Consider the following 23,417-nt stretch of genomic DNA (forward strand, 5'->3'; position numbering starts at 1 on the left):
TAAACGGGATGACCAGATCATGTATGCATGATCGATTATGTTTTTTTGCCCCATTATGTCTGGGTGAGCGGATTATAAATGCTAATATAATGGCTGGTCAGGCAAGCTGTGATTGGCATTTTTTTAGAAGTTTTGTGAATGAGACATTGACAAATTATTGTCACAGAATGATGGATTTCCTGCTTTATGTACCTGGGTAAGCTTTTTATATCGTTTGTACACCTGTCATTCCAAATAACTAATTTTAAAGCTGTGAATTTCATGTTGAACATGATAATTTTTATAATAGTGAATGTTTAAACCTCTAATATATTGGAGCACAACTGATCAGTGCTTCAAAAAGTGAATTAAGAGTGAATTAATAGTGATTTAAAATTTGCTTTGATTTTTCTAATTTCACACTGTTCTTGGAAGTTTTGTTGAACATATAACTTATTTCTGTGTGACAAAACATTGTTTATCTCCAAGACCTCTTACTGAAATTGACAGGCAAGATATTTTATTGTAATAAGCTGCAGACCGACTCGTCAAGAACTCTTCTTTGAATTGAGACATCCTTGGAGATTGAACTTTTATTAACTTGTGAAACTTAGGGGCAATGTCCATACTCAAATTGCAGCAAGAAATATCAATTGGAAAACACCCACGAAGGTTATTAGCAATGTTTTTGATGTGGTAATTTGATAAAAATGAAAGTTTTGAATCTGATAAAAAATCTTCTAGTTTCAAAATTTTTTCGCACAAAATTCTCTTTTCTTAGGTGAGGTAGTGCAGCATGGAATATCAAACAATGAATCAGTTAGTCAAAGGAATATTTCTTCTCGATTTAAAGCATTTATTACATTAAAAATATGAACTAACAAAGGGTTTCACACCCGTTATTTTATGTTAATTGGTAAAATCTGAGCCTATCATTGTTTTTCAGTTGTTCTTAATTTTTCACACAATCTTAACTCATTGCTCTGATAAAGTGTGTTTTTGTAAAAAAGACTGTAGTACGATAAAATTCTCTTCTTCATCTTTTTGGTAAATGATAAAACCATGTTAAGGAACATAATATGAACATAACATAAATTTAAATAAATATATATTACAAGGGTATAACAAAAAGCAGATGACACAAGTAACAACTTCATCTCTCGGCCCTTTTGCCTTTTCGAGACTAGGAAAACAGCTTAAGTAAATAAAGATCTGGGGTAGCCAAGCTAGATACAGCCTTAACATACTAAAAAAATCTATATCTAAAGCATACATAATAAGTATATATACACAATATCAGCAGGAATATATTCTAACAAAGCAATGAAAAAAGTTTAACTTCAATGTATTGCAACATGTCAGCATATACACGTCGAAATGGCAATTCAACATCATAAACCTGTAATACAAATTCACATACTATTTTCAACCATTTGTGCGCTATTTATGTTGAATAATTATTGTTAAAGCATACTACTAGCTGTAACTTATCACTTTAACCTACACCTTGTACAATGAAATGAATTTATTCTCCCCTGTCTGCCTTTATAAACGCAGAATTCATAATGAAACGTCAATTTTATTTTCAGTTGAGTTGAAGAAAGAAATACATACCGTCGCGTGGCTGCTCAGCATGACATTTGTAATTCATTTGCTCTTCAACAGACATGGAGAAAAAGTCGACGTCTTCATCATCATCAAGGTTAGAATCAGTGATAACCGCCGATTGTTTTAAAACAGTCGGTATGATTGTAGTGGATGGCGGTCGTCCAAACACTAGCTCATACGGAGTACATCCTGTAGCGCTAAGTTGTTGTGTGTTGATGGCATCTGTTGAAAAAGTGGAAAATATAATCAAGTACTGACAGTTCGACCTGCATTTCAGAACTATTGTTGTCAACTTACAACATATTTGTGGCAACCACGAGCTCCATGGTTTGGTGTCACTGGGACACTCAGCCATCATGACCGATATGCTATGTTCCACATTAATAAGAGCTTGTTCAATCATGCCTTGACTCTGTGGATGGCGAGGACGACCACGAACCACCTGAATCTCCCCCGGCCAAGCTTCGATAATATGATCTATTGATTTACTTACAAATTCTGAACCGTTATCAGAATGAAAGATCTTTGGCGGTCCAAACAATGAAAATATTTTTTCCAACTCAACTGCAATTGGAGCGCTTTCCTTTTTCTCCAGGGCAGCAAGAAAATTAAATCTCGACCAATGATCAATGGAATGAAGGATATATTTATAGTCTCCATCAGGCATATGACTCATGTCTATTAAATCAACCTAAAAATGCAAAAAGTGTAATGGTATCAAACAGGGACATGCAAATGTTTGAAAAATATTAAACTAAACATATGTAAATCCTATAAGCATTTGATGTCGAGGCAAATAAAATTTTTCTTTAATATAAACTTATCATCTCAGTTTGAAAAAATTTTTTTTCCAAAAGTCAAGACAATTTTAAGAAAATCATGAGGCTCCGGATGAAAAATCAAGCACATTTTACATGAAAAATTAAAGAGCATTTTGTTATTTTACTTCATGTGGCTTTCAGTCTCTTAGGTATAACATGTATGCAGGTATACAGTGTATGCAAAATTACTTGGAGGCGTTTCATGAAGCCATTTGATATAATGGCCTTGATGGGCGGTACAGTCTTCTGTGGCTTTTTTAAGTGGCAAGTTTCACAAAGATTGATATACTCTTCAATAGCCGATCTTGGGATACCCCAAAATGAACTTGCAACCTGAGTAGGAGAAAGAAGAATTGAGTAATTATTTGTATCAATCTTTATATTTTGTCTAGGGTACAATTTTTTATGTAAATATATATTCATGCTTAATTAATTCTTCTAAGAGTAGAAAGCACTAAATACCTTTTTGTAGGTCTTTTTCACACCAGCGTGATTTAATTCATTACAGTGAACTGAGTGTATGATGTCAAAGAATTCATCTACGTATGCCACTCTTAAGTAACCTTCAGGTATCAATTGATTACCTGTATTGTTTTTCTGAAAAAAGAAACAGTTATATATAGTAATTATAGAGATTATTGAACATCGAACTAAAAATTTGATATCACAATTTTTTTACTTACAGCTTGTTTTGAAGGTACAATCAAAATATCCACCATTCCCAGCTCTTTGCAGTTTATAAGCTTAAACTTCTTGATAAATAACCTGAATCGACGTGCTTCTGCACCCTTGTTACTGTCTGGCTCTTCACTTTTTAAGTACTGGGAAATTTTCTTCCCCAACTCTCTTGTTATTGTGCCACTTGTTGGTCTTTTTCCAGTGGCTGTGTAACGCTGGGCAAATTGTTCAAATTTTTGGCGATGACCTTCCATGGCTTAACTAAAACTAGTATAGCTCAGACGATTGCAAAATTTAAATGAAAGTTTTATTAAGACATTTTATTCGAAATTGTAACAGACTAAACATCCTCTCCGGCCATTGAAAACTAGGCATGGCAAAAAAACATAAGCCGGGCTGCCCCAATTATGTTTCTTCAATAAGTTAGAAATAATATAAAGTGTTGCACATCAGCTGACCTGCCCCAATTATGTTCACTCTATAAGTGAAAAATAATATAAGTGTTGTATATAAGCCGGGCTGCCATGATTATGTTCGTTCTATAAGTTAGAAATAATAAAAAATGTTGTATATAAGCCAGCCTGCCCAGATTATGTTCATTCTAAAGTGCCTAATAAAATTAGACTGTGGTACATAAACCGACCTGCCCTGATATGTTCGTTCTATAAGTGCCAAATAATATTTTAACTTTCGTGCATAAGTGCCAAATAATATAAAAAGTGCCGTACATAAGCTGGCCCGACTCAATTATGTTCATATTATAAGTACCAAATAATAGAACTGTCGTGCATAGCTATACATAAGCCGCCAATTCCGATTATGTTGCCCCGATTATGTTTTTACGGTCCTGTTTATAAACGGGGTAAGCTGCCATAAATAATTCAGGCAGCATTCATAATCCGGGCAGAAAAAAACCTAGCTAACTAGCTGGCTTCATATTTTTTAGTTTTATTACAAATTTACAATTTTCAAGGGCTTCTTGAAAAAAATGCAACATATGTATGTTAAAAAAGTAGCTAACTAACTAGCTAAAGAGATAGCTAGCTAGCACCACCACTAGCTAGCTCTGCCATTATATGTCAAAAGTTTTATTAGACCCCTTCCCATATATAGACGTCGTCTCTTTAGCTAGCTATCTTACTTCAATTAAATATGTGTTTTGAAGAAGGCTTAATTTAACATACATGTTACACACAATAACGAAATATTAAGCAACAACTTCTTTTATTAATGTAAGTATAGCTAGATGCAACAAAACACAAGAGAGACGCAACAGCTTTTTCCGCCATCTTGGTTACTTGAATCACGCACCCAAATGGAGCAGTAGACCCCTTTTACTACAAACCGCACGCGCACCACCTACGACTTTTCACTTTTTTTAACGGTTGTTTTAGCGAATTTGTGCATCACCTAACATGAAAAATAAAAAAAACAATTTTCACCTCTTTCCCACTGACTTGTGTCTTCACAAATTTGTTTGTTTTTTCCTAATAACTTAAAATTGGGGTTTTGTGGGCGCTTGTAATGTTAAAGGGCGTATTTCACTGCTTCCTTTGCCTGCAGCTTTTTTCTCAAATTATTTTAGACGTCTTCCATCTTTCTATTTTGTCAACTGGCACACTACTTGATCGTTCGTAAACACAACTTTAAGCCATGTTTCGTGTGATTGTTCAATAGAATTGGTCTACTTCTTTATTGAAAGAGTGTTTCAAACTCCAAATTTATAATAATACAGATTAAACATAAATTTTAAATACGAAGGTTTTTAACTTCCTTGTTTATCTGGGGCCGAATACACGAAATGCTACAAGATATGACATGGCCGCAATTTTCGCCCACTTATATAAGAGTCACAAACGCAAGCCATGATAGATAGATAAATATTATTTCGTCGTTATATAAATGTTACAGGTTTTAATTTCTTTAAATATTTACAAAAATAGCTGGAGCAAAAAAGAAGGCACGAGTTGCCTTATCACCAAGCCCTGTTTTTAAGCAAAAAGAAAAAAAATTAAAATAATAATAAATATAGAATATCAAATATAGTAAAGAAATATTTTAACCATATCGACTAAAAAAATGAATATAATCCACAAAGTACGAGTGTGTATCTAAAAATATTTATGTCTATAAGTTCTTAAAAATTTTAGGAGCTCTTTCCAAGCTCGACCCCAGCACCTTTTAAAACGCAGCGCCGTTGAGAAACAAATAATCCTGGAGACGAGGTTGAGCTCTTTCCTAATTGGAAATCAGATCTCAAAAAACATCATCCAGCCTGACCTGAAGAATAGTTTTGCTTTAAGGTGTGTCTTCGATATAGATATACACAAAAAAGCTATACTTACTCAAGCTGATTCTATGACGATAGACATTTTGTAAACCTCTGAAATATTTTTTAAAAAAAACACCACAAATTTTTGCGATTTAATTTTCGCAAAAAAGTTTTATTTAGCACCTAATAAAACAACGCAACAGAGAGCAGCGCAAAAAACTCTGCAACACCCTACCTCTAATTTCACATACGAAGATATGAAACAGTTCACTATAACAGATTTTAAAAACCACAAGCTGCTAAAATACACCACAAGAAATATAAAAACAACGTCTATTTGTATATTGTTGCTTCTACGCGCCTGTTTTTTGTTCCAATATAAAAAGACCAGTTTGTTGAAAAAGCAAGTTCTATACTTTGAAATCCATGATATTAAAATCAGCCGTTGCTTGTTGTACTGTAAACATGAAAACAAAGCTGGTCACCTGGCCTCTTTTTCCCCTCCCTAGAAACAATGGTGCAGCTATGCTTCGATCTTGGTAAGGTTGACCATGAAAAATATAGTTGTGACAAGAAAAGTACTAAAAAATCGTTTTTTATTTCTAGTTTTCTTTCCACAATAAATATCCAAATTGTACATAATTCTAATAAAATAAAAATGTATGTTATTTCAATTTCCAAACAGATAAAAATGAAGAACTATAGTTCTTCATTTTGGCCAATAGTCCGAAGTCGATAATGTGTCCAAATGAACGTCTGAAAAAAGAAAAAAATAGTTGAAAACAACATCTGCAAAAAAAACACTTTTCAAAAGACATATTTTCTTTCTTTTCTAATATATTTTATTTTTAGTTTTAGAATTCTAAATCATTATATGCTAAACGATGCACAGGGTTTTAAGATCTTTTTTTCTTAAATTTCCTCCTTAAATATTAAATGTTACAAAAGCAATTGGTTTCAATTAATTCTGGACTTTTGATGAAGTTTATTCGGCTTGAAGAGTTTAAAAATTTTTTTTAAAAAGTTCTTTCTGTTCTGAAAATATCCGCATTTAAATTTATGCAGAGCTCTATGAGAAATTTATGCAGAGCTCTATGAGAAATTTATGCAGAGCTCTATGAGAGCATGCAAACATTATTTTTATTTAAGTTTGAAGTTACGTCAAAAATATACCTTCTACAGGGTGGTAACATGTTGCCATATATGCGGAGGAAATAAATCTTCAAACTTTTGAAGCATAGATGTAAGAGGAAAAGCAAACCAAGTTACCACCTAAAATAAAATAAAAAATTGCGCTATTCTTCGACACTTACTAACAACATCATCTTTGGCACTTTAAATCGGGAAATGTTTTACTTACGGTATTGGCCCCAAACCCCATTTCATCGGGGAACTGGTAAGTAAGTAGGGCTAACATGGCGGATAGCGAACAAAGAGCAGCAGCCAACAAGAAAAAGAAAGGCAGCTCCTTTTGTGGATAAACAGAAACTTGATGGAAATCTGAAAGATACACACAAAATTTACATAAATCTGACCTAATCATAAAAATCTGCTCAGGTTGGTGAAAGTGAGAATACCTGGCAGTAATTCTTTATCTGCAGCCTCTGTGCATGTCGGGTAAGGATGAAAAAGATGGCCTTTTTCCAAAGGATAGGGTAATAAGCGAAATGCTAAATAAAAAAGTTAAAAGACAGTTTAAATACAAAATATAGCGATTTAAATTAATTAAACAGCTTTGGGCCCTTGTCATCTCGGTGTCACTCGCAAAATTTGACGTCGTTTGGAAAGACCTTTTCCCCATCACCATAGAAATAGGAATTGACGACTTATACAGCAAGAATAAAGAAAAAAATACAACCGAATATAAGCAAGTGCCTATTCATAAGTAACGAGCTTATAAACTGAGTACAACTTACTTCCTTCCCAAGTACAACTTAATAAATTTAAAGCTCCATCCACACGTTTCCAATGTTGAAGATGGAAAAATGCATACGCGATGGCTTCACTGTCTCCACGTTTGAGTATATGCTCTGGAGGTAGAATCACACTTTTTTCTTCTAGTAGATACTGAAAAAAAAGTCATGTAGCATTACCAAAAGAATTTGTAAAATACAGCGAACTTAAAATGGCCAACAGTTTGGGGAAAGGAAAAATAAGCCCATCTATCGATTCAGTTACATTTTTTAAGCTTACAAATGTAACAGGGATTATAAAAGGGATTATTATACTAAGACTAACTTACTATATGGAATTTTTGCAAAGATTAATTTTTTGCGAATTTCAAGCAATAAGAACAATTTGCAGAAAGAAAACAATTTTTTGCAGAGAATTATTTTTGCGAATCGTGCCTTTTTTTCCGGGAAGACTTATTTGTCAAAATAACGAAAAGCCACTAAATTCGCGAAAATTAATGTCGTTAAGGTATTGTTTCGTTGTCGCAAAAATACTATATAATTCAACCTCTTAACAAAGAAAATATACTGCTTAAAATAGTCAAATGTATTCTTGTAAACAAACAAACGTTTAGTATATACAACATGCAACTGGTTAAATAAAGAAATTGGTATTGTGAGATATATCTTTTCATTCTTTCAAAACCAGAATGATTGCGAAGGTTTTTCTAATTTTGTTTTACCTACATTGATCACTTTGAGAATACAAAGCACGGGCTAGTAAAAAAATTTGTGTGTTGATTGACTTACTTTTGGTACGTGTGGGTTGAACTCCACTGCTCGATGTATAGCTTCAACAGCACTTATTTCAGTAGGACTCAGTCCCCTTTTAGCAGCTATATCTGGTGAAAATCTAAAAACAAAAGTGCATAACTACTCTCAGACCTGCTGGGTACTAATTTTGGCGAATGACTTAAAAACGTTATAAAATATTTTGAACATCCTTTGCTTTATATTTAGCGAGAGATACTTTTACTTTGAAAATCTGTTTCATTAAATATTGACTTCCTTGATATCCTTTGCTAGATTATTCTTAGAATTTCGCAGAATATTTAGGAGGTTCCAAAACCTGCTAAAAACCCCCGCGAGAATTAATTAATACGAATGTCATTCGTAAAAAGCCAAAATCATTTTCACTTACTTATCTGCTACCGCTCTTGCTTTTAATAAAGCAGCTGTGTAACATATTGTTGCTGATTTCGGTAAGCTAATATCTAAAAGAAAGTGTTGCAAAGATCTAACAAAGTTGTTTTCAAGCACTACATTATGTAGAAGTAAAATTTAAACTTATGTAAAACACGCACCGTCATACTTTGTGAGCACTTGCTAAAATAAAAAATAAAAAAAATACTGAAAAAATATATATATATTGTGCTATACATTTAACTAGTCCTTGGTCCAAGGACATATCCACGGAAATTTACTCGTCTTACATGTCCATTTACAACTTCGTACATAAATATTTTATGTATTCTTAGCACAACTTTCTTTAGCAGACAGAATACGGGTTGCGAAAATTTACTTTTCTAAAATTTTACTTCAAAATGATTGGAACTCCATCCTTGTCACTTCAGAATAACAAAATTATTTCTCTCCCTATGTTATTAATATAATCACAATTCCTGCATTAACTCTGACCAAGGAAGCCCCTTGCTCGGACACATTTTTCTACCCCACCCATCTAGATATTCAAAAAAAAACACAATATTTACCTGCACTTCAGAATAAGCTTGTAACTCAAGCAACGCTTCGATTAAATTTTCATGAATGTTTAAAACACTTAGGAATGGAAATTCTTTTAATAACTAAATAAAAATATATATACATAAAACACATAATAAACCCATTTTTATGGAAAAATTTTTAGTTTCAAAATTAACATGGAAAATAATTTTACATCTTTCATCATTTTAACAGCTTCTTTCGTTCGACCAAGCTTCCTCGCACACATTGCTAATCTTCGTTTTACATAAACACAAACATTGGTATCTCGACCTAAAGTGTAAAAAGGCGGGAAAAGGAAAATGGAAGAAAACATATGATTGAAAAACAGTCTGTTTTTGACAAGAATATAAACATATAGTATAACAAAACTTAAAGAAGAGCAAACGCGACAACAACATACGGTATTCTTAACACCAATCAACGAAAATTAAGCGAGAGAGAATCTTTTGTCGTATAAGGTAGAATGTTTTAATAAGAAACGAAAGTTGGTTCGTCAGTTGTAGAGGTAAACATTTTTTTTATAACGTTAATGAGTATTTCTTCAAAAACGTTTGTATGTCTCCAGTTGAATTCGAAGTAAACATCAAATTTTTTAACTTGCACACCAAGTTTTTTATTGCCCGGTGTTTGTTCGATTTGTGCTAAATTTAGAAACATTACGACATCAAAGCGTATTCTTCGTCTACTCGCTCAGTTTTCAGTTATCACTGTAGGATTTGACATCAAGAATGTGAGGTATTTGCCTTACGATGACAGGCTTCAGCTTCTTCGTCAGCTGACAAACTATTATATTGTTTTAAACAATTTTGACTTGCACCCAGTGCTTGCTTGAAGAAAGCTTCAGCCTATAAAGTATAAATTTTATGTAATAATTAGTTCGAATTAAAAGAATAAAAAATATAAAAATATATAAAAATATATGATAAGTAATGAAATATTTTTTTAATTTTTATAAACAAATTTATCATAAATTTTGGCCTTTTACATAAGGAAATCAGCATATTTCCTGTCTCCGATTTCCAGTAATAAATCTACACAAAAGGCACTGAAAATCGTAGTAGCAAAAAACGACACCCGCAAAAACCATAATCCTCTTAAAAAAGAACAGTGCAGGCAAAAAAATGATTCGATAGCCCTGAAAAAAATCTTGGTCTAATGTTGCTGACTGTCTGTTCCTGCAAATTGTACTTGTATGTTCCGATTTAAACTCTTACAGTAATTTCGAAATCCAATAATATATTTCCCTACCTCTTCAATTGTTGTAGATTCTTCTTCTGCCAACAAAACATACGCAGTTGGACAACTAAAATATGACACATTGGAAATGCAAAAACTGACTTTATATATAGAAATAAACAATAAACACATACTCACTTAGTCTGTGATTCATGTAAAGCCTCATGAGCTAAAGCAATCCTTTTCTCAGGATTTCTCTCTTTCCATGCTTTTAACATTTCTAAATGTAAATGTCAGACATTTACGTTCAGAAACTTACCTTCTTTGATAATAATAACTTATACTTCACATGTGCAACAAGAAGACAAAATAGCTTCAAATATCATGCCTTCAATTACAACCTTTAAGAAGATGGAATTGTATAAAAGAATTTCGTAGAATGTAATTCTCAATCAAAAAAGCATAATATATCGTCTTTGTATGAACAAAGGTTTTAGATTAGTATAGTAACACTTATTTTAAAAGAGTACCACATTTCAAAACGAACCAAGCAATAGCGTTATCATTTGTATAAGAATTTCCACATGGTGAAAAAAACATTGAGTTTATATGAAAGAGCTTTGAAAATTGTGCAGGAATCTTTTTATTTTTTTATAAAACATTTTTTCAGATTATGACATTATGTTGGTGAGAAACAAACGTGGGTATAAATGATAATCAGAATAAATAAATATGAAAGTCCATATAAATACTCTATGTAAAACTAAAAGAGACTAAAACATATTCTGGAGAAAAATTTCCTTTTTAACAAAATTAAAAGATTCCTGTACAACTTTGTATGCTTTTTCATATAAACGCAACTTGTTTTTCACAGGGAAAAAAACTTAAAAATGATAACGCTTGGGCTCGGTTCCTTATGGAATAGTTCCTGTTTTTAACAAGAAGCAAGATGGTGAATTTTACAAAATTAATATTTTTGGAAAAACATAAACTTACTCAAGTCGCCAGGTCGTCCATTAGATTGATCTCTTGAGCATGTAAAAAACGACTAAAAATAATTAGTTTTATTTAAATTTTAAATTCACAAAAAAATTCTTTTATGAAAACATTACAACATCACATACTAAATGGTCTTTTTCTGACAATGATAAATCATAAGCTGTCAATGCTTTCAGGTTTAAAGTCCACTGCAATCTAAACAAAAAAGAGTGATATTCTCATATAACTGCTTTGTTTTTCTCTACTTAACAGTGGAACACCTTTTCCCAGCTGCCAATCTCTCTCCTCTCTGAGGCAAGGCCATCATTACTTCAAAGCCTATTTATTGTCATTTTGTAGCTTCAGACAGAAATAGTATTTTTTATTTTCTTTGGTGGAAATATAATATTTTTTAACAAAGAAAGAATCAAGGCGGAATGAAGTAACATCACTTATAAATTCCCATGCAATCTTCCTCAATCAAAAAAAAATTATTTGTCAACTCCCTTGTTAAAGGAAAACAGACTAAAAGAGTGTCTCCCTCAAGTGGCACTGCTTAAGGTAAATTTCCATCTAGAAATTTCCATCAAACGGTTGACAAGTGGTTTCTTTCTTGTTGAGACTAAAGAGAAGTCTACAACAACAAACAGAATTTTCCCGCCAAATCTGTACGGCAAACATCTTTGCCTCCGCACTTATCAAGGTCAGGATCATTTTAATCTGAAATAATACTATAAAACGAATGTTTCATCTCATTCGCATCGCCTGATGATGAGAGAAGGATCTCTCGAAACGTCGTTAAACGTAAATCTTCAGGTCCAGAACATGATAAACAATCATATCGAAAAAGAAACTGGACTGACAAATCAAAAGATTTTTAGAAATAAGGAGAAATTGGCTTTTGAATTTTCATTAGGAACCCTTATTTGTTGTACAATTTAATGGGGGCTCACCTTTCGTCTTAGCAGATTAGTATGCCACTAAAATTTAAGGCTATCTATAAATACCTTTGATATTCAGCTCCACGTAACAGACTCATTGGATTACGCCAGACTTTGCATTCTAAACAAATCAAGGTAACACATATACCCAGGGGTTCCAGGGCAAAAACACAGATTTTATTCATGATTTTATGCCAATTTACACCCTATTTTTATGCTATTTTATGTTTTTTACTTCTAATTTCATGCCATTTTTATGAAAATTTAGCTAATTTTATGCCAATTTTATGCCAATGCCTAAATTTGATAACTGTATGGTTCAATGGCCCTTACTAATTTCTTACAGATTTGACGAATCTCCTACAAAAACTGGATAACCCTTGGAAAACTGGTTAAACACATAAAAAGTGCTTTAAATTTGCTTTGACATACTCTATACTGTTACCACCAAGGTTCATTGCTAAACAATGGATTAAATCAATCAAGTCTAAGGGTTTCTCTCTTAAATTTGATTCTGGTTTTTATCAACTATCTGCAAAGCTCTTCTTTTTCTTGGCTTAGGAATAAACTGCCTTGACTTAGACTTAACTTGCCATCTTCGGAACTAGCTGTAAATGTCCTCTGGTTGATAAGATCTTTTTTTGACCCAGATGCATGACACTTTGCATGTGTTTTTACTTGAGATAACCCACTGTTGTCAATTTTAAATGCTTTAACACAAATTTTACAATAAGCTGAAAATTTATCATTTTTAACTAAACTGAGCCAAGGTTAGCTTTTCCTCACTCTGGAGGGTGTTTAATTAATCACTATTGTAATAACTAACCTTAAAAAAAGTTGCTCTACTCTCTTCTCAACTTAAATAATTGCTACAAACTCTGGGAAATGTCATAAGAATAATAAATGCTGAGTAAAGAGCAAATAAAAGTTTGGAGAACACGTACAGAAATTATGATTTTTTATGCCAACAAATCAATTTCATGCTAATTTTATGATTTTTGAAAAAAATTGCTCATTTTATGATTTTTATGATTTTATGCTAGTTGGGACCCCTGTATATATCACTGTATAACAATTTGTGAAATGTCTATTTGGCTATAGAGATCGCGAAAAGCGGCAACAAACCTGCAATAAGCTGTTTTACATTTGATTGTTCTGAGCCAAGTCCAAGTATAGGAGCAATATGTGCAAGTGAGAATTGCTCAATAAATGATGTTCCGTTTTTTCGGAAATACCACCATTCAAATAACTAAAAAAAGGATTAAAATCATCTTTGTTTATAATTATGTATCATTGGAAACCATTAATTTAAGCATGCTTCCTTGAATAAATGCATTTTTATTGTTTAAAAACAAACAGATACATACCAAAGCAAAACCAGATAGAAAGGAGTAAGTTCCAGTCAATGCAACGAAAAATTTAGGTGTAAGTGTTGAGAGAACAATTCCAGCTAAAATAAAATATCAAGAAATTTACCAGCTTGCTTGAACTTCATTATAAAGGTAGTTTGTCTGTCAACTTTCTATCTTTATCACATAATGTTTACACAAAATTAATTTCCTGTCGCATTATCTTGCAATCAAATCTAATAATTGGATGTTCTGGTTAAAATTTTTCATGAATTGCTTGCCCCCTTCTTCCAACTCTCCTTGATCAGGCGCCTCCTGATATTCTTCTGTTATATAGCTATGAAAGAAAATAGTAACCCTAGTCTCCATGAGCTCCTCTACCACATTTGGTTGTACCGAAAGGTTTTACTAAAATAATTAAGCCTTTCATCATGGTGCCAAGGTTGGAACATCTTAGATACATGCTAGACTGAAGTAAAACATCACAACCCATAAACTTACATGATATGACATACAAAAATGATGTTTTACACACTTTCTCTATACAATTCTAACAATATTTGTCCTTTGTTTGAAAATTAATTTAATATTTCTATATGGATCTGTCCAATAATTTTTTTTAAGTTTTCCTAATGACCCCTGCTTTTGAGCATTAAAAACTGATATATTATGTTAAAGGGACTGTCCGGTAAAAAAATAAGTTTTATTATATCAACTAATATGTACTTATTACTAAAGAATATCTGCATCTTTTAAAACATAATATATTAATACGCTTATGTAAGTTGTTTTCTTTTTTTCAATTCCCTCGTGAAGCATCACCTTTGGATCGCCATTTTGTTTGAATAATTCAGCATGAATGAGAGGCTAAACACACATGTTTCCCCTGACGTAGCACAATGGTGAGAAAATCAAAACAAAACGCGCTAGCCCGTTAAAGGATAGACCGGAACAAAAAATCTTATTGACTTATTTTATTTTCGTTTATTATTTTTTAAGTCAGTTAATACCCCCGTGTAGCATATATTCGGAAATGTGTTATAAATAATTTATCAGATTTCACAGGTTCTGTTATTATTCGCTAAAGGCGCTTCGCTGAAGATAAAATTTAAAGATCAAAATGTAAAAGAGGCCGCTTCAGCGCGACATTACGCAATTTCCCCTCGAAAGCAAACTAAATAACATTTTTGTTTCTTTTTGTGAAACAACTCTGAACGGAGAAAGGTCGAAAAACTTGCTGTTAGTATGGCCTACTGTTCGGCGTACGGTTGTAAAAACAACATTTAGTCAAACAAAGATAAAAGCTTCTTTCTAATGCCTAAGAATCCTGAAGTTAGCAAAGCCTGGATTGCCGCAATTAACAGAACAAAGCTGCCAGCTAAAGTATTTCTATGCTCTGACCATTTTGAAGAAACCTGCTTTGACCCAAGCTGGAAACTTCAGAATGAATTATTTTATAAAGATCGTCCTTGCAAACGGCGGTTGATTCCAAATTCTGTGCCGACAATTTTTTGTCATAAGACTGCCCCTAAGGAACGTACATCCTCCACATCGCGAGCCAAACGAAGTCAATCTAAAGACGTAAGCAAATCTGTTTTTTTTATAAGAATGTTAATGTTGAAAATTATTCTTAATTTCCTCGTATTTTGCTATTGGTATTGACAAAGCCTTGAATGTTCCTAACATTTCTCGAGTATATCATCTTCGTTCCCATTCCTTTTTATTACTTCGTTCGATCGTTATTAGTTGGTGAAGTCAGCCTTGGTTGAAGATTCTGAGCAATTATGTTTAATCGATAATGAAGTTGAAGTTGAAGTTGAATCCAAATTATCAATTGGAATACAGGCCATACCAAAAACACAAAGGAGTGCAACCCAATATAAAGATACGTCAGTACGAAGTACATGTACACAAACGTCGTGTTCTGTAGCAGATGCGCAAACGCAAACCCAAGTAGCTGTTGTACATGCTTCTTATCAAACTGAAAATGAAACGGACACAGATAACGGTATGGCTTTCGACTTTATTTCATTTTCATGCTTAACCGAAGTGGCAAATTATTTTGTAATTTTTAAGAATGTATATGTTTTCAGATTCAAATTGTACTGATTCCTCATTTAATTCCGATTTGGATGACGTGAACCTATAAAGCGCAGCAGCAGCTCTGAACAGTACATTCAATATCCTACACAAAGGTAAATATTTTCTTATACTTGCACGAATTTACAATGAAAAAATTATTAATGAAGGAACTGTTTATATCGTTTTTCTTCATTTAATACTTCAGGTAATATAAGCAACACATTGGAAATGCTGGGATTGTCGAATTTAATTGAACCACCAACTTCTGAATTTTCACACGAGGGACACGATTTGGACAAGGACGTAATTTCCGATGGCGACAATGAGAGTGAGGATGATGAATGGCTAGTCAAATCTCTTGAGAGGTAACAAAACAAAAATAAATTTCCAACCACTTCCATAAAGTTGTATTTATGAATCTATTTTTTGCATATTCCTTATTTCAGGGCTGATAAAAGTGACCCTAATTATTCAATTAGTCAAGAGATGGATGAAGGAGAAGACGAAGAACAAGAACAAGAACGTATTGAACATCGAAACATGGAGCCATGCAAGCAAAAAACTTACTTGGTGTACGAAACATGTATCAAAGGGCTGATTAAGTATTGCATAAAGTGTGGTTCCATCATAGACAGTGAAAGCATCAGCAAAGTTAAGAATACTGGCAGTCAGCTAACGTACAAGATACAGTGTGTAAAAGGTTAAGTAAAACATTTATTGTTCGATTCTGAAAAATAGCCTGTAGCTCCCTCCTAGGTTCTAATTTAATTGTTGAATTTTAGGTTGTAACTACAACTGGTCTGGTCAACCGAAACTAAATTGCACCAAAGGAGCTGGTAATTTACACTTACCCGCTGCTATTGAACTAGCTGGAATAACATTTAACAAAATGTTAAAATTTGCAAACATATTAAACTTGCAATTCATTTCCAAAACCATGTACTACGAGCATCGTGGCAACTTTGTTTACCCAGAGGTAGATCATGCTTGGCGAAAAGAAAAACAGATACTGTCACGTGAAATTACAAATGAAAATCGGCAGCTAGAACTTGCCGTTGACGGTCAATGTGATACACCTGGTCACAACGCCACCTACAGTACCGTATCGGCGATGGACTGCCAGACAAACAAAATATTAAATTTCAGCATAGTACACGTGAAGGTAAATTTGTTTACGTTTGAGTGTTCCTAAATATATATTTCTATCTTATCGGCTTTTAACTTCTTCTTACATTTAGGAGGTAACCAGCTCACAAGCAATGGAAAAAGAAGGTTTTATCAGATGTATCTAAGAACTTCAAGAAGACATGGAACTTCCAATACGTGTGATTTCCACTGATAGGCATCCCTCCATAAAGAAGCTAATGAGGACCGACCCAAGATTTACAAAAATTATTCATCAGTTCGATCCTTGGCACATTGGGAAGGGACTCGTTAAAAAGTTAATAAAGGCTTCAAAAAAGAAAGGTATGTTACTTTTGTTGAAGAGTGATTAAGATCTCAATGTGCGGATTTTATTAAATTATTTCTTCATAGACTTAAACATACTTGCAAGCTGGGCACCTGCAATGGTCAACCACCTGTACTGGTCAATCCATAATTGTAATGGTAGTGGAAAAGAGTTAGTTGAAAGATTTACGTCGATAATTCACCACTCTGTCAACTGACATACCTTTACCCACAACAAGACATACAAAGCTTGCGACCATCCAAGATTAAATGAGGAAGAGACAGAAAGAAAAAAGTGGCTTGTGATGGGTTCTGAAGCTCACAACAAATTTGTTAAAATTGTGACACAGCCTTGCCTTGTAAAAGATCTTGAAAAGCTTACGGAGCAAATCAACACTACCCTCTTGGAAGTTTTTCATTCACTGAAAATTAGGTACTTGCCAAAGTCAACCTTTTTTAAAATGGAAAAGATGCTCGCTGGTACCCAACTCGCTATTTTAGATCACAACCACAACATCAACAGAGAACAGGTATATAAAACATTGCAAATTTTATGTTTTTGATATTAAATATGCAATATTTTGTATGTGCTCTGATAATCTTTAGAAACACTCAGTTAACGAAGAAGGAATTCGGAAACCACTTTTCAAAGTCGCGTATTCCAAACCGATCAAAAGATTTGTATCCAAAATTGTGAAAGTTGATAAGGATTATGGCTACTTACACTATATCCTGCAAAAAATAATGAACGCGCCGAAAGTAAAAAAAAAGTTTCAGAAAGAAATCGGATGAAACGCCAACTGTCTTTAAAGATTACTCCCGATGACAGGCCACCTCGCGAAGAAATTATCGAAAAATCGACCAAATATAAACGTATAAAATTGTAAATATAAAATTTCTAATACACGTTTTTAATTTTTAAGCAATCCAATGAATACTTCTTTTAACGTTTCCTAAATTTGCACAAAAAAATCTATTACTATGTTTCCTAAAAAACAGATTCTTATACGAAAAAAATGTGTATGACTTTTGTAAATATGTACAAGTAGTGTATATAATAACTATTCGTCTTCTATCTCCGCTATCCAAGGAAAATCCATTTCAACCAGTTCTCCCCCTTCTGTGTCACCCTTAAACCCAGTGTATCGTCCATCTACACTAGGATACTCCTCCCTGATCTTACAAACTGCACACGCTGGTATGACACGTCGTACACCTCGCCCAAGTTTGTTGTGGATAAACCAGCAAAACTGTCGATAAGCACCATAACGGTACGTCCCAAAATTTTTAGCAAAATAAGTTAAGTCAATCGTCGAATTTTTAGTAACGCGGGAGAGATTAAATAGATTACCTATTTGGTACATGGTCACGCTCAGGTAAACCGCAACTTTCCCGGTCATATAGCGCGACTAACGCTGTCCATAACACATCTTTCAACAACACGATGTAGTTAAAATGTGGATGCTGTGTGATGCATTCCTGATCTTAAAATAATTATCATGAAGTTAGAAAAAAGTCTGGAAATATAAACTCCCCTTATTATTTTTGGAAATATATAAAAATAAATCGCTACCATTAAGATTGAAGTATTTTATGGCATCGATTTTAACACAGCAAACACACTCTTTCTCTGTTGGCATCCTCTCACATTTACCACAACGACACCAATCAGTAACAGGCTTACACAATCTAGGATTTTGCTGAGGATCGAAGTCTGCCTGATCATCAAAAGCATCATTAAAAACCCGCCTAGGCTGTGAAGCTATTTCGGAATCTGATCTTTCTGGTTCATACTGAAATCGTAATACCGTGAAATTTTTGTTCGACGAAGACATATTAATAATCGTATTTCATAATTTGTAGAGAAGAGTTTAAAATTAAAAGTTTTTTTAAATAAGTTTCTAAACAGTTAACTTCTAGGGGGGTTCATATTTTGTACTGAAAACGCTACACACTTTCGCTATATAGTCTGTTTTTCACCACTGTTCTACGTCACATGCATAATTACGCATAATAAATTTTTAACCCAGGCCGTTTTGCGCGCATTTGCAGCAACGAGACGAAGCCATGCTTTAACAACATCTACGATAAAAAGGTTTGTTTATATATGTGATTAAGTGAATAATATCAAAAAAGAAAGGTATTTTCTATGTCATAATTTTAAATTACAAATAATATTTTAAAATAATTTTTCACTGGACAGTCCCTTTAAAGCAAACAATAGCTACATCTGGGACGAGTACTGAACCAGTTTGATCATTAAAAATTAAAATTAAAAAGTAGTTCCAATGAGTCTTGCATTAAAATACATGCATTGATTGGAACATATCAGTACCAGAATTTTTTATTTGGCCCCTTTGTGAGCAACTCTAATCCAAATATTCTCTGCTAACTGTTATTTCAAAAATTCTTTGCAGTTTTAGACTGACTAATTCAAGGCAATATCATCACACCACCACACTGCCTAGCCATTCAGTGCAACCGATTTCTAGAATACAAGCATACAAAGACATTTTTTTTTTACTAGACCATCTCCATTTTAAATATTTTGTTGATTCAAATAACTTCACAATGGAACAAAACATTTTTTTTTTGTTTCACTCAGTGGTCCCGTGTGGTACCTAAGACATGTTCTATTTGTTTGTTTTTTACAATTACTTATATTAACATAATGTAGTAATTACTAATAGAAAAATTAAATAAAAAGTATCCTAATTATTGGCAAATTTTTCCAGGATGATTTGGCACATGTAAGCAAAAAACACAAGTCAATGTGTTATAGGTGAACATTCAGGTGTGCTACATTGGTTAACCAAAAAATATAAAATTTAGCATTTTGCATGTGCTATCAATAACATGTCATTTCACAATGTTGGGGGAGGGGAGGGGGTATGTGTGCTATGGCACTCATACTCAGCACATTTACTTAGAATGAGATTGTTTTGATTGCATTTTTTTCTCTTTTTTTTATATAGAGACACAAGGGACCTCTTTTTTCATAGCATATTAACCTTCACAGTTTATAAAGTACTCTATATACGTGTGTGTCCTCACAGGCAAGATAAGAAGGATCACATAGGCAAAATTGAATATTTGCTAAATTTATAGACTAAATTGCACTGAAATTGTTTTTTTCTTGACTATTATTTTTACTTTTTAAGAACAGACTTTACTTGTTGCAGTCAACTACTACCACTACTTAATGCAGGTCAAAATTACAATGGCAGCTAAAAGGTGACATAGACCTAGAACAAAATAGTATAAAAAATTAACTAAAAAAACATAAATAATAAAACGAGTCATAAAAGGAGTTGGAAGATTTTAGAGCCTGATGTAAACTACCAGTCGGAAAATGAAGACAACTAGTTCTGGACTAGTTGCATGAGAGAATAATAATAATAATGTTTTTATATTCATATTTATCAAATTTATCTATTAATTACATAAACTTGAGGAAATATATGAACATAAAAATACAGCTATGACGGTAAAAATAAATACATGTGCATGTTTTACATGGCTAGCCTCACAAATATTGCAGGATTTTTCCATCGATTATATCCAGGAGAGGCTATGCCTGGGGAGTCCTGAGGTATATAATGCTCATTTTGAGCTATACAAACCCAATAAGGGTCCATGCTCTACCAGACAACTTCCTGCAACATCCAACAATCCACACAGCGTGCCATAGACAGATAGATAGATGTGCATATTTTACATGGCTAGCCTCACTAATATCGAGGGATATACCCTGTCTATTATTTCCAGGAGGGGCCATAGCTTAGATGAAGAGTCCTAGAGTATTTAATGCTTGTTTTGAGCTACGCAGACCCAATTAGGGCCCGCGCTCTACTAGACAACTCCCAGCAACATCCAACGGCCCACACATGGAGCCATCTCCACAATTTCCCTCACATGGCTTGGGTTAACCAGGGGCTATGGTAACATTTACTCACCCATGTTGAATCGCCGTCAAGAGGAATCGAACAACGGTCTCCTGCACAGAGTACGAGAAATATAACCACTAATCTACGGCGCCTCTCCCTAATTTTCCCTACATGACTTGGGGTAACACAGGCTATGGTAACATTTACTCCTGCAAAGGTGAATCAAACCTTAGTCTCCTGTTATGGCTTACTTCTCTTCTTGATGAAGACAATGCACTTAATCATAGTGCCGTGTTTTTCCTGCGCGCATCAAACATTACGTAATGCCATCCAAAAAAGATGTGTGTGCCAAAATGGAGGTAACAAAACATTAGTGCAGAAAAACACAAAGCAAAAAAAAGCAAGAAAAAGGAAAAAGACCGACTAACTGCTGTGTTATAGGATTCATGAACAGCCAATACTCCTTGGAAAAATGAAAAGAGACTGAATGTTCAATAAACAAGGGTTTATGTCATCATTCGTGCTCATGCAAAGCACCATTCGTTAATGCACATGTTATGGTTCAAATTATAGTTAAACGATCGCTTTCTAAAAGCATATATTAGATTTCTACTTTGCGTAATCCATTTCTAAAAATTACTTTTCTAAACAAGCACAAAAGTGACAACAAAGATTGCCCATAGATGCTGTGCTTGGAGCAGTATGAAGATAGATAGATAGATAGATAGATGTGCATATTTTACATGGCTAGCCTCACAAATTTCGAGGGATATACCCTGTCTATTATTTCCAGGAGGGGCCATGGCGTAGATGGAGAGTCCTAGAGTATTTAATGCTCATTTTGAGCTACGCAGACCCAATTAGAGCCCGCGCTCTACTAGACAACTCCCGGCAACATCCAACGGCCCACACCGTGTGCCATCTTCCCAATTTCCCTCACATGGCTTGGGTTAACCCGGGGCTATGGTAACATTCACTCGCCCATGTTGAATCGCCGTCAAGAGGAATCGAACCCCGGTCTCCCGCACAGAGTACGAGAGCTATAACCACTAATCTACGGCGCCAGTGCCAGTATAGAATGGTTAAAACATATAGTGAATAAATGTTGAAACCTGAATTTCCGCCACATTTTTATTGTAGATTTTGTTTGTTTTGAACGTTTTCCTCCGTGTTTGGTTGGTTTGTTTACATTTTTACCTCCATTTCTGTGTGCGCATCGGGCATTACATAAATCACTTTATACATGCGCAAGTAAATATCAGGACTATGATTCCATGTATTCTCTTCTTTTTTTTGATAACTTCACTTCTGTTGAAATACCTGGGTGTAATACTGACTGAGCCACATGCAGAGTGTTAAGTACAGAAGAGAAATGTCAAAATGCAGAGGAGAAGTGTGGGAATCGTAGAAGATAGGTGCTTTTAAATTAGAGGTGAGCCATAGGTGCCCATCAGAAAAAAATTGACAGAACTTTCTTGTTGGGAAGGTTCTTTCTGATTAACGCTATTGCCTTTTTTGACAGACATTTTATCCACAAGTAGTGGAACAGCCTAGGTAAAACTTGTAAAAGCTTGCTCTATCACATAATAAATTTTTTTTTTTTACCCATGTTTAACATTTCCTTCAATTTAAGCGGGCCGCGCAAAAACCATACGAGCGTTATGATTAATATAAACCAAATGCCCCATAAGTATTTCCAAGACCAAGATATCCAAGAGTGCAGCTTGTTTAGGAAAGTAGATTCTTCATTGTTGATCTCAGAAATCTCTGTTTGCGACGCCATTTTGATTTATTATTATGTTCTGGAAGTGGTAAATGACGGACTAGTATTTTCCGGACTGTCACTATCAGGGTCTATCATGTTAAGTTTGGCATATTTTTTATGTTTATAGCAAAGATACATTACAATTTCTATAACACTTAATAATTTAAGAATCTTAACGTCCTAAAAAATGAGGAAGTATTATATTTATGTTAAGTATTTCGAAATTATGCTTTAAATAACAACATAAACAACCCCCGTCCAGACAATTGTATATACTAATTTTTAAAATGGTAGCTACGGTCGTGGTTAACTGTTCTCGTGCGCATGGGATGTTGGCAAAAGAGGTTTGCAGCACAGCAAACGAGGCAAAACACAGAGGCCCATTAGAACTATTCTAAACCAGAATTCCATTTTTTTTAATTTTATTTTGACCCCATGAAATTAATATATAAGGGGTTGCAGAGGAATTTTTATTTACCGGTTCACAAGCCTCCAGATCAGGATTTCTTTCCGTGCAAGTTACTATAGCTAACAAATCAATATTTAAAGTGTTGCGGAGTGGGAACAGTCTCCAAGTTCGCAAGCGAAAAATTACACTAGAAATAATTTTTTTAAGAATAGGGGTAGAGGTTGTAGAGCCCTTCTACTTCGTGCAACTTATAATGAAAATGGAGAATTTATTATAAACACAGCTAGCTACGCTTTTTAGCAAGTGATAAATGAACAAAACATTTCCGTTTTCTGTGTTTTGGGTT

At 33.8% G+C, this 23,417-nt stretch overlaps 3 protein-coding genes across 3 annotated transcripts; 1 reads left to right on the forward strand and 2 right to left on the reverse strand.

The window, feature by feature from the left end:
* Positions 1 to 799: 799 nt before the first annotated feature.
* Positions 800 to 4,781, reverse strand: LOC130654858 (KRAB-A domain-containing protein 2-like). Its single transcript, XM_057457502.1, has 6 exons — positions 3,092 to 4,781; positions 2,871 to 3,005; positions 2,598 to 2,741; positions 1,885 to 2,278; positions 1,594 to 1,809; positions 800 to 1,378 (listed from the first exon to the last, which is right to left on the reverse strand). The coding sequence occupies exons 1-6, from the start codon at positions 3,338 to 3,340 to the stop codon at positions 1,371 to 1,373; spliced, it is 1,146 nt and encodes a 381-aa protein (XP_057313485.1). The 5' UTR covers positions 3,341 to 4,781; the 3' UTR covers positions 800 to 1,370.
* Positions 4,782 to 5,947: 1,166 nt separating this feature from the next.
* On the reverse strand, positions 5,948 to 23,319 carry LOC130654857 (protein ST7 homolog). The gene is made up of 19 exons (XM_057457501.1): positions 22,503 to 23,319; positions 13,498 to 13,580; positions 13,256 to 13,379; positions 12,197 to 12,251; positions 11,336 to 11,405; positions 11,208 to 11,259; positions 10,410 to 10,491; positions 10,284 to 10,338; positions 9,784 to 9,880; positions 9,208 to 9,305; positions 9,023 to 9,115; positions 8,615 to 8,636; positions 8,452 to 8,524; positions 8,061 to 8,163; positions 7,275 to 7,425; positions 6,936 to 7,028; positions 6,719 to 6,858; positions 6,532 to 6,630; positions 5,948 to 6,114 (listed from the first exon to the last, which is right to left on the reverse strand). Exons 1-18 carry the CDS (start codon positions 22,678 to 22,680, stop codon positions 6,535 to 6,537), a joined length of 1,665 nt encoding a protein of 554 aa, XP_057313484.1. The 5' UTR covers positions 22,681 to 23,319; the 3' UTR covers positions 5,948 to 6,114; positions 6,532 to 6,534.
* LOC130654865 (uncharacterized) lies at positions 15,650 to 16,308 on the forward strand. Its single transcript, XM_057457510.1, has 2 exons — positions 15,650 to 15,926; positions 16,008 to 16,308. The coding sequence occupies exons 1-2, from the start codon at positions 15,790 to 15,792 to the stop codon at positions 16,264 to 16,266; spliced, it is 396 nt and encodes a 131-aa protein (XP_057313493.1). The 5' UTR covers positions 15,650 to 15,789; the 3' UTR covers positions 16,267 to 16,308.
* Positions 23,320 to 23,417: the final 98 nt, after the last annotated feature.

The sequence above is a fragment of the Hydractinia symbiolongicarpus genome, chromosome 8 (genome assembly GCF_029227915.1).
Source record: "Hydractinia symbiolongicarpus strain clone_291-10 chromosome 8, HSymV2.1, whole genome shotgun sequence".
Lineage (NCBI taxonomy): Eukaryota > Metazoa > Cnidaria > Hydrozoa > Anthoathecata > Hydractiniidae > Hydractinia > Hydractinia symbiolongicarpus.

Bases quoted from the DNA above. Each gene is read 5' to 3' on its own strand.
- LOC130654858 (XM_057457502.1), bottom strand. From the start codon at position 3,340: ATGGAAGGTCATCGCCAAAAATTTGAACAATTTGCCCAGCGTTACACA. The intron at 3,006-3,091 runs GTAAGTAAAAAA...TTCTTTTTTCAG, and splicing joins TTGTACCTTCAAAACAAGCT to AAAAACAATACAGGTAATCA. The intron at 2,279-2,597 runs GTAATTTTGCAT...TTGCATTTTTAG, and splicing joins GCTTCATGAAACGCCTCCAA to GTTGATTTAATAGACATGAG.
- LOC130654865 (XM_057457510.1), top strand. From the start codon at position 15,790: ATGCTGGGATTGTCGAATTTAATTGAACCACCAACTTCTGAATTTTCA. The intron at 15,927-16,007 runs GTAACAAAACAA...TCCTTATTTCAG, and splicing joins CTAGTCAAATCTCTTGAGAG to GGCTGATAAAAGTGACCCTA.
- LOC130654857 (XM_057457501.1), bottom strand. From the start codon at position 22,680: ATGGCGTCGCAAACAGAGATTTCTGAGATCAACAATGAAGAATCTACT. The intron at 11,260-11,335 runs GTATGTGATGTT...AATTATTTTTAG, and splicing joins TGTCAGAAAAAGACCATTTA to TCGTTTTTTACATGCTCAAG. The intron at 10,339-10,409 runs GTGAGTATGTGT...GTCATATTTTAG, and splicing joins TTACATGAATCACAGACTAA to TTGTCCAACTGCGTATGTTT.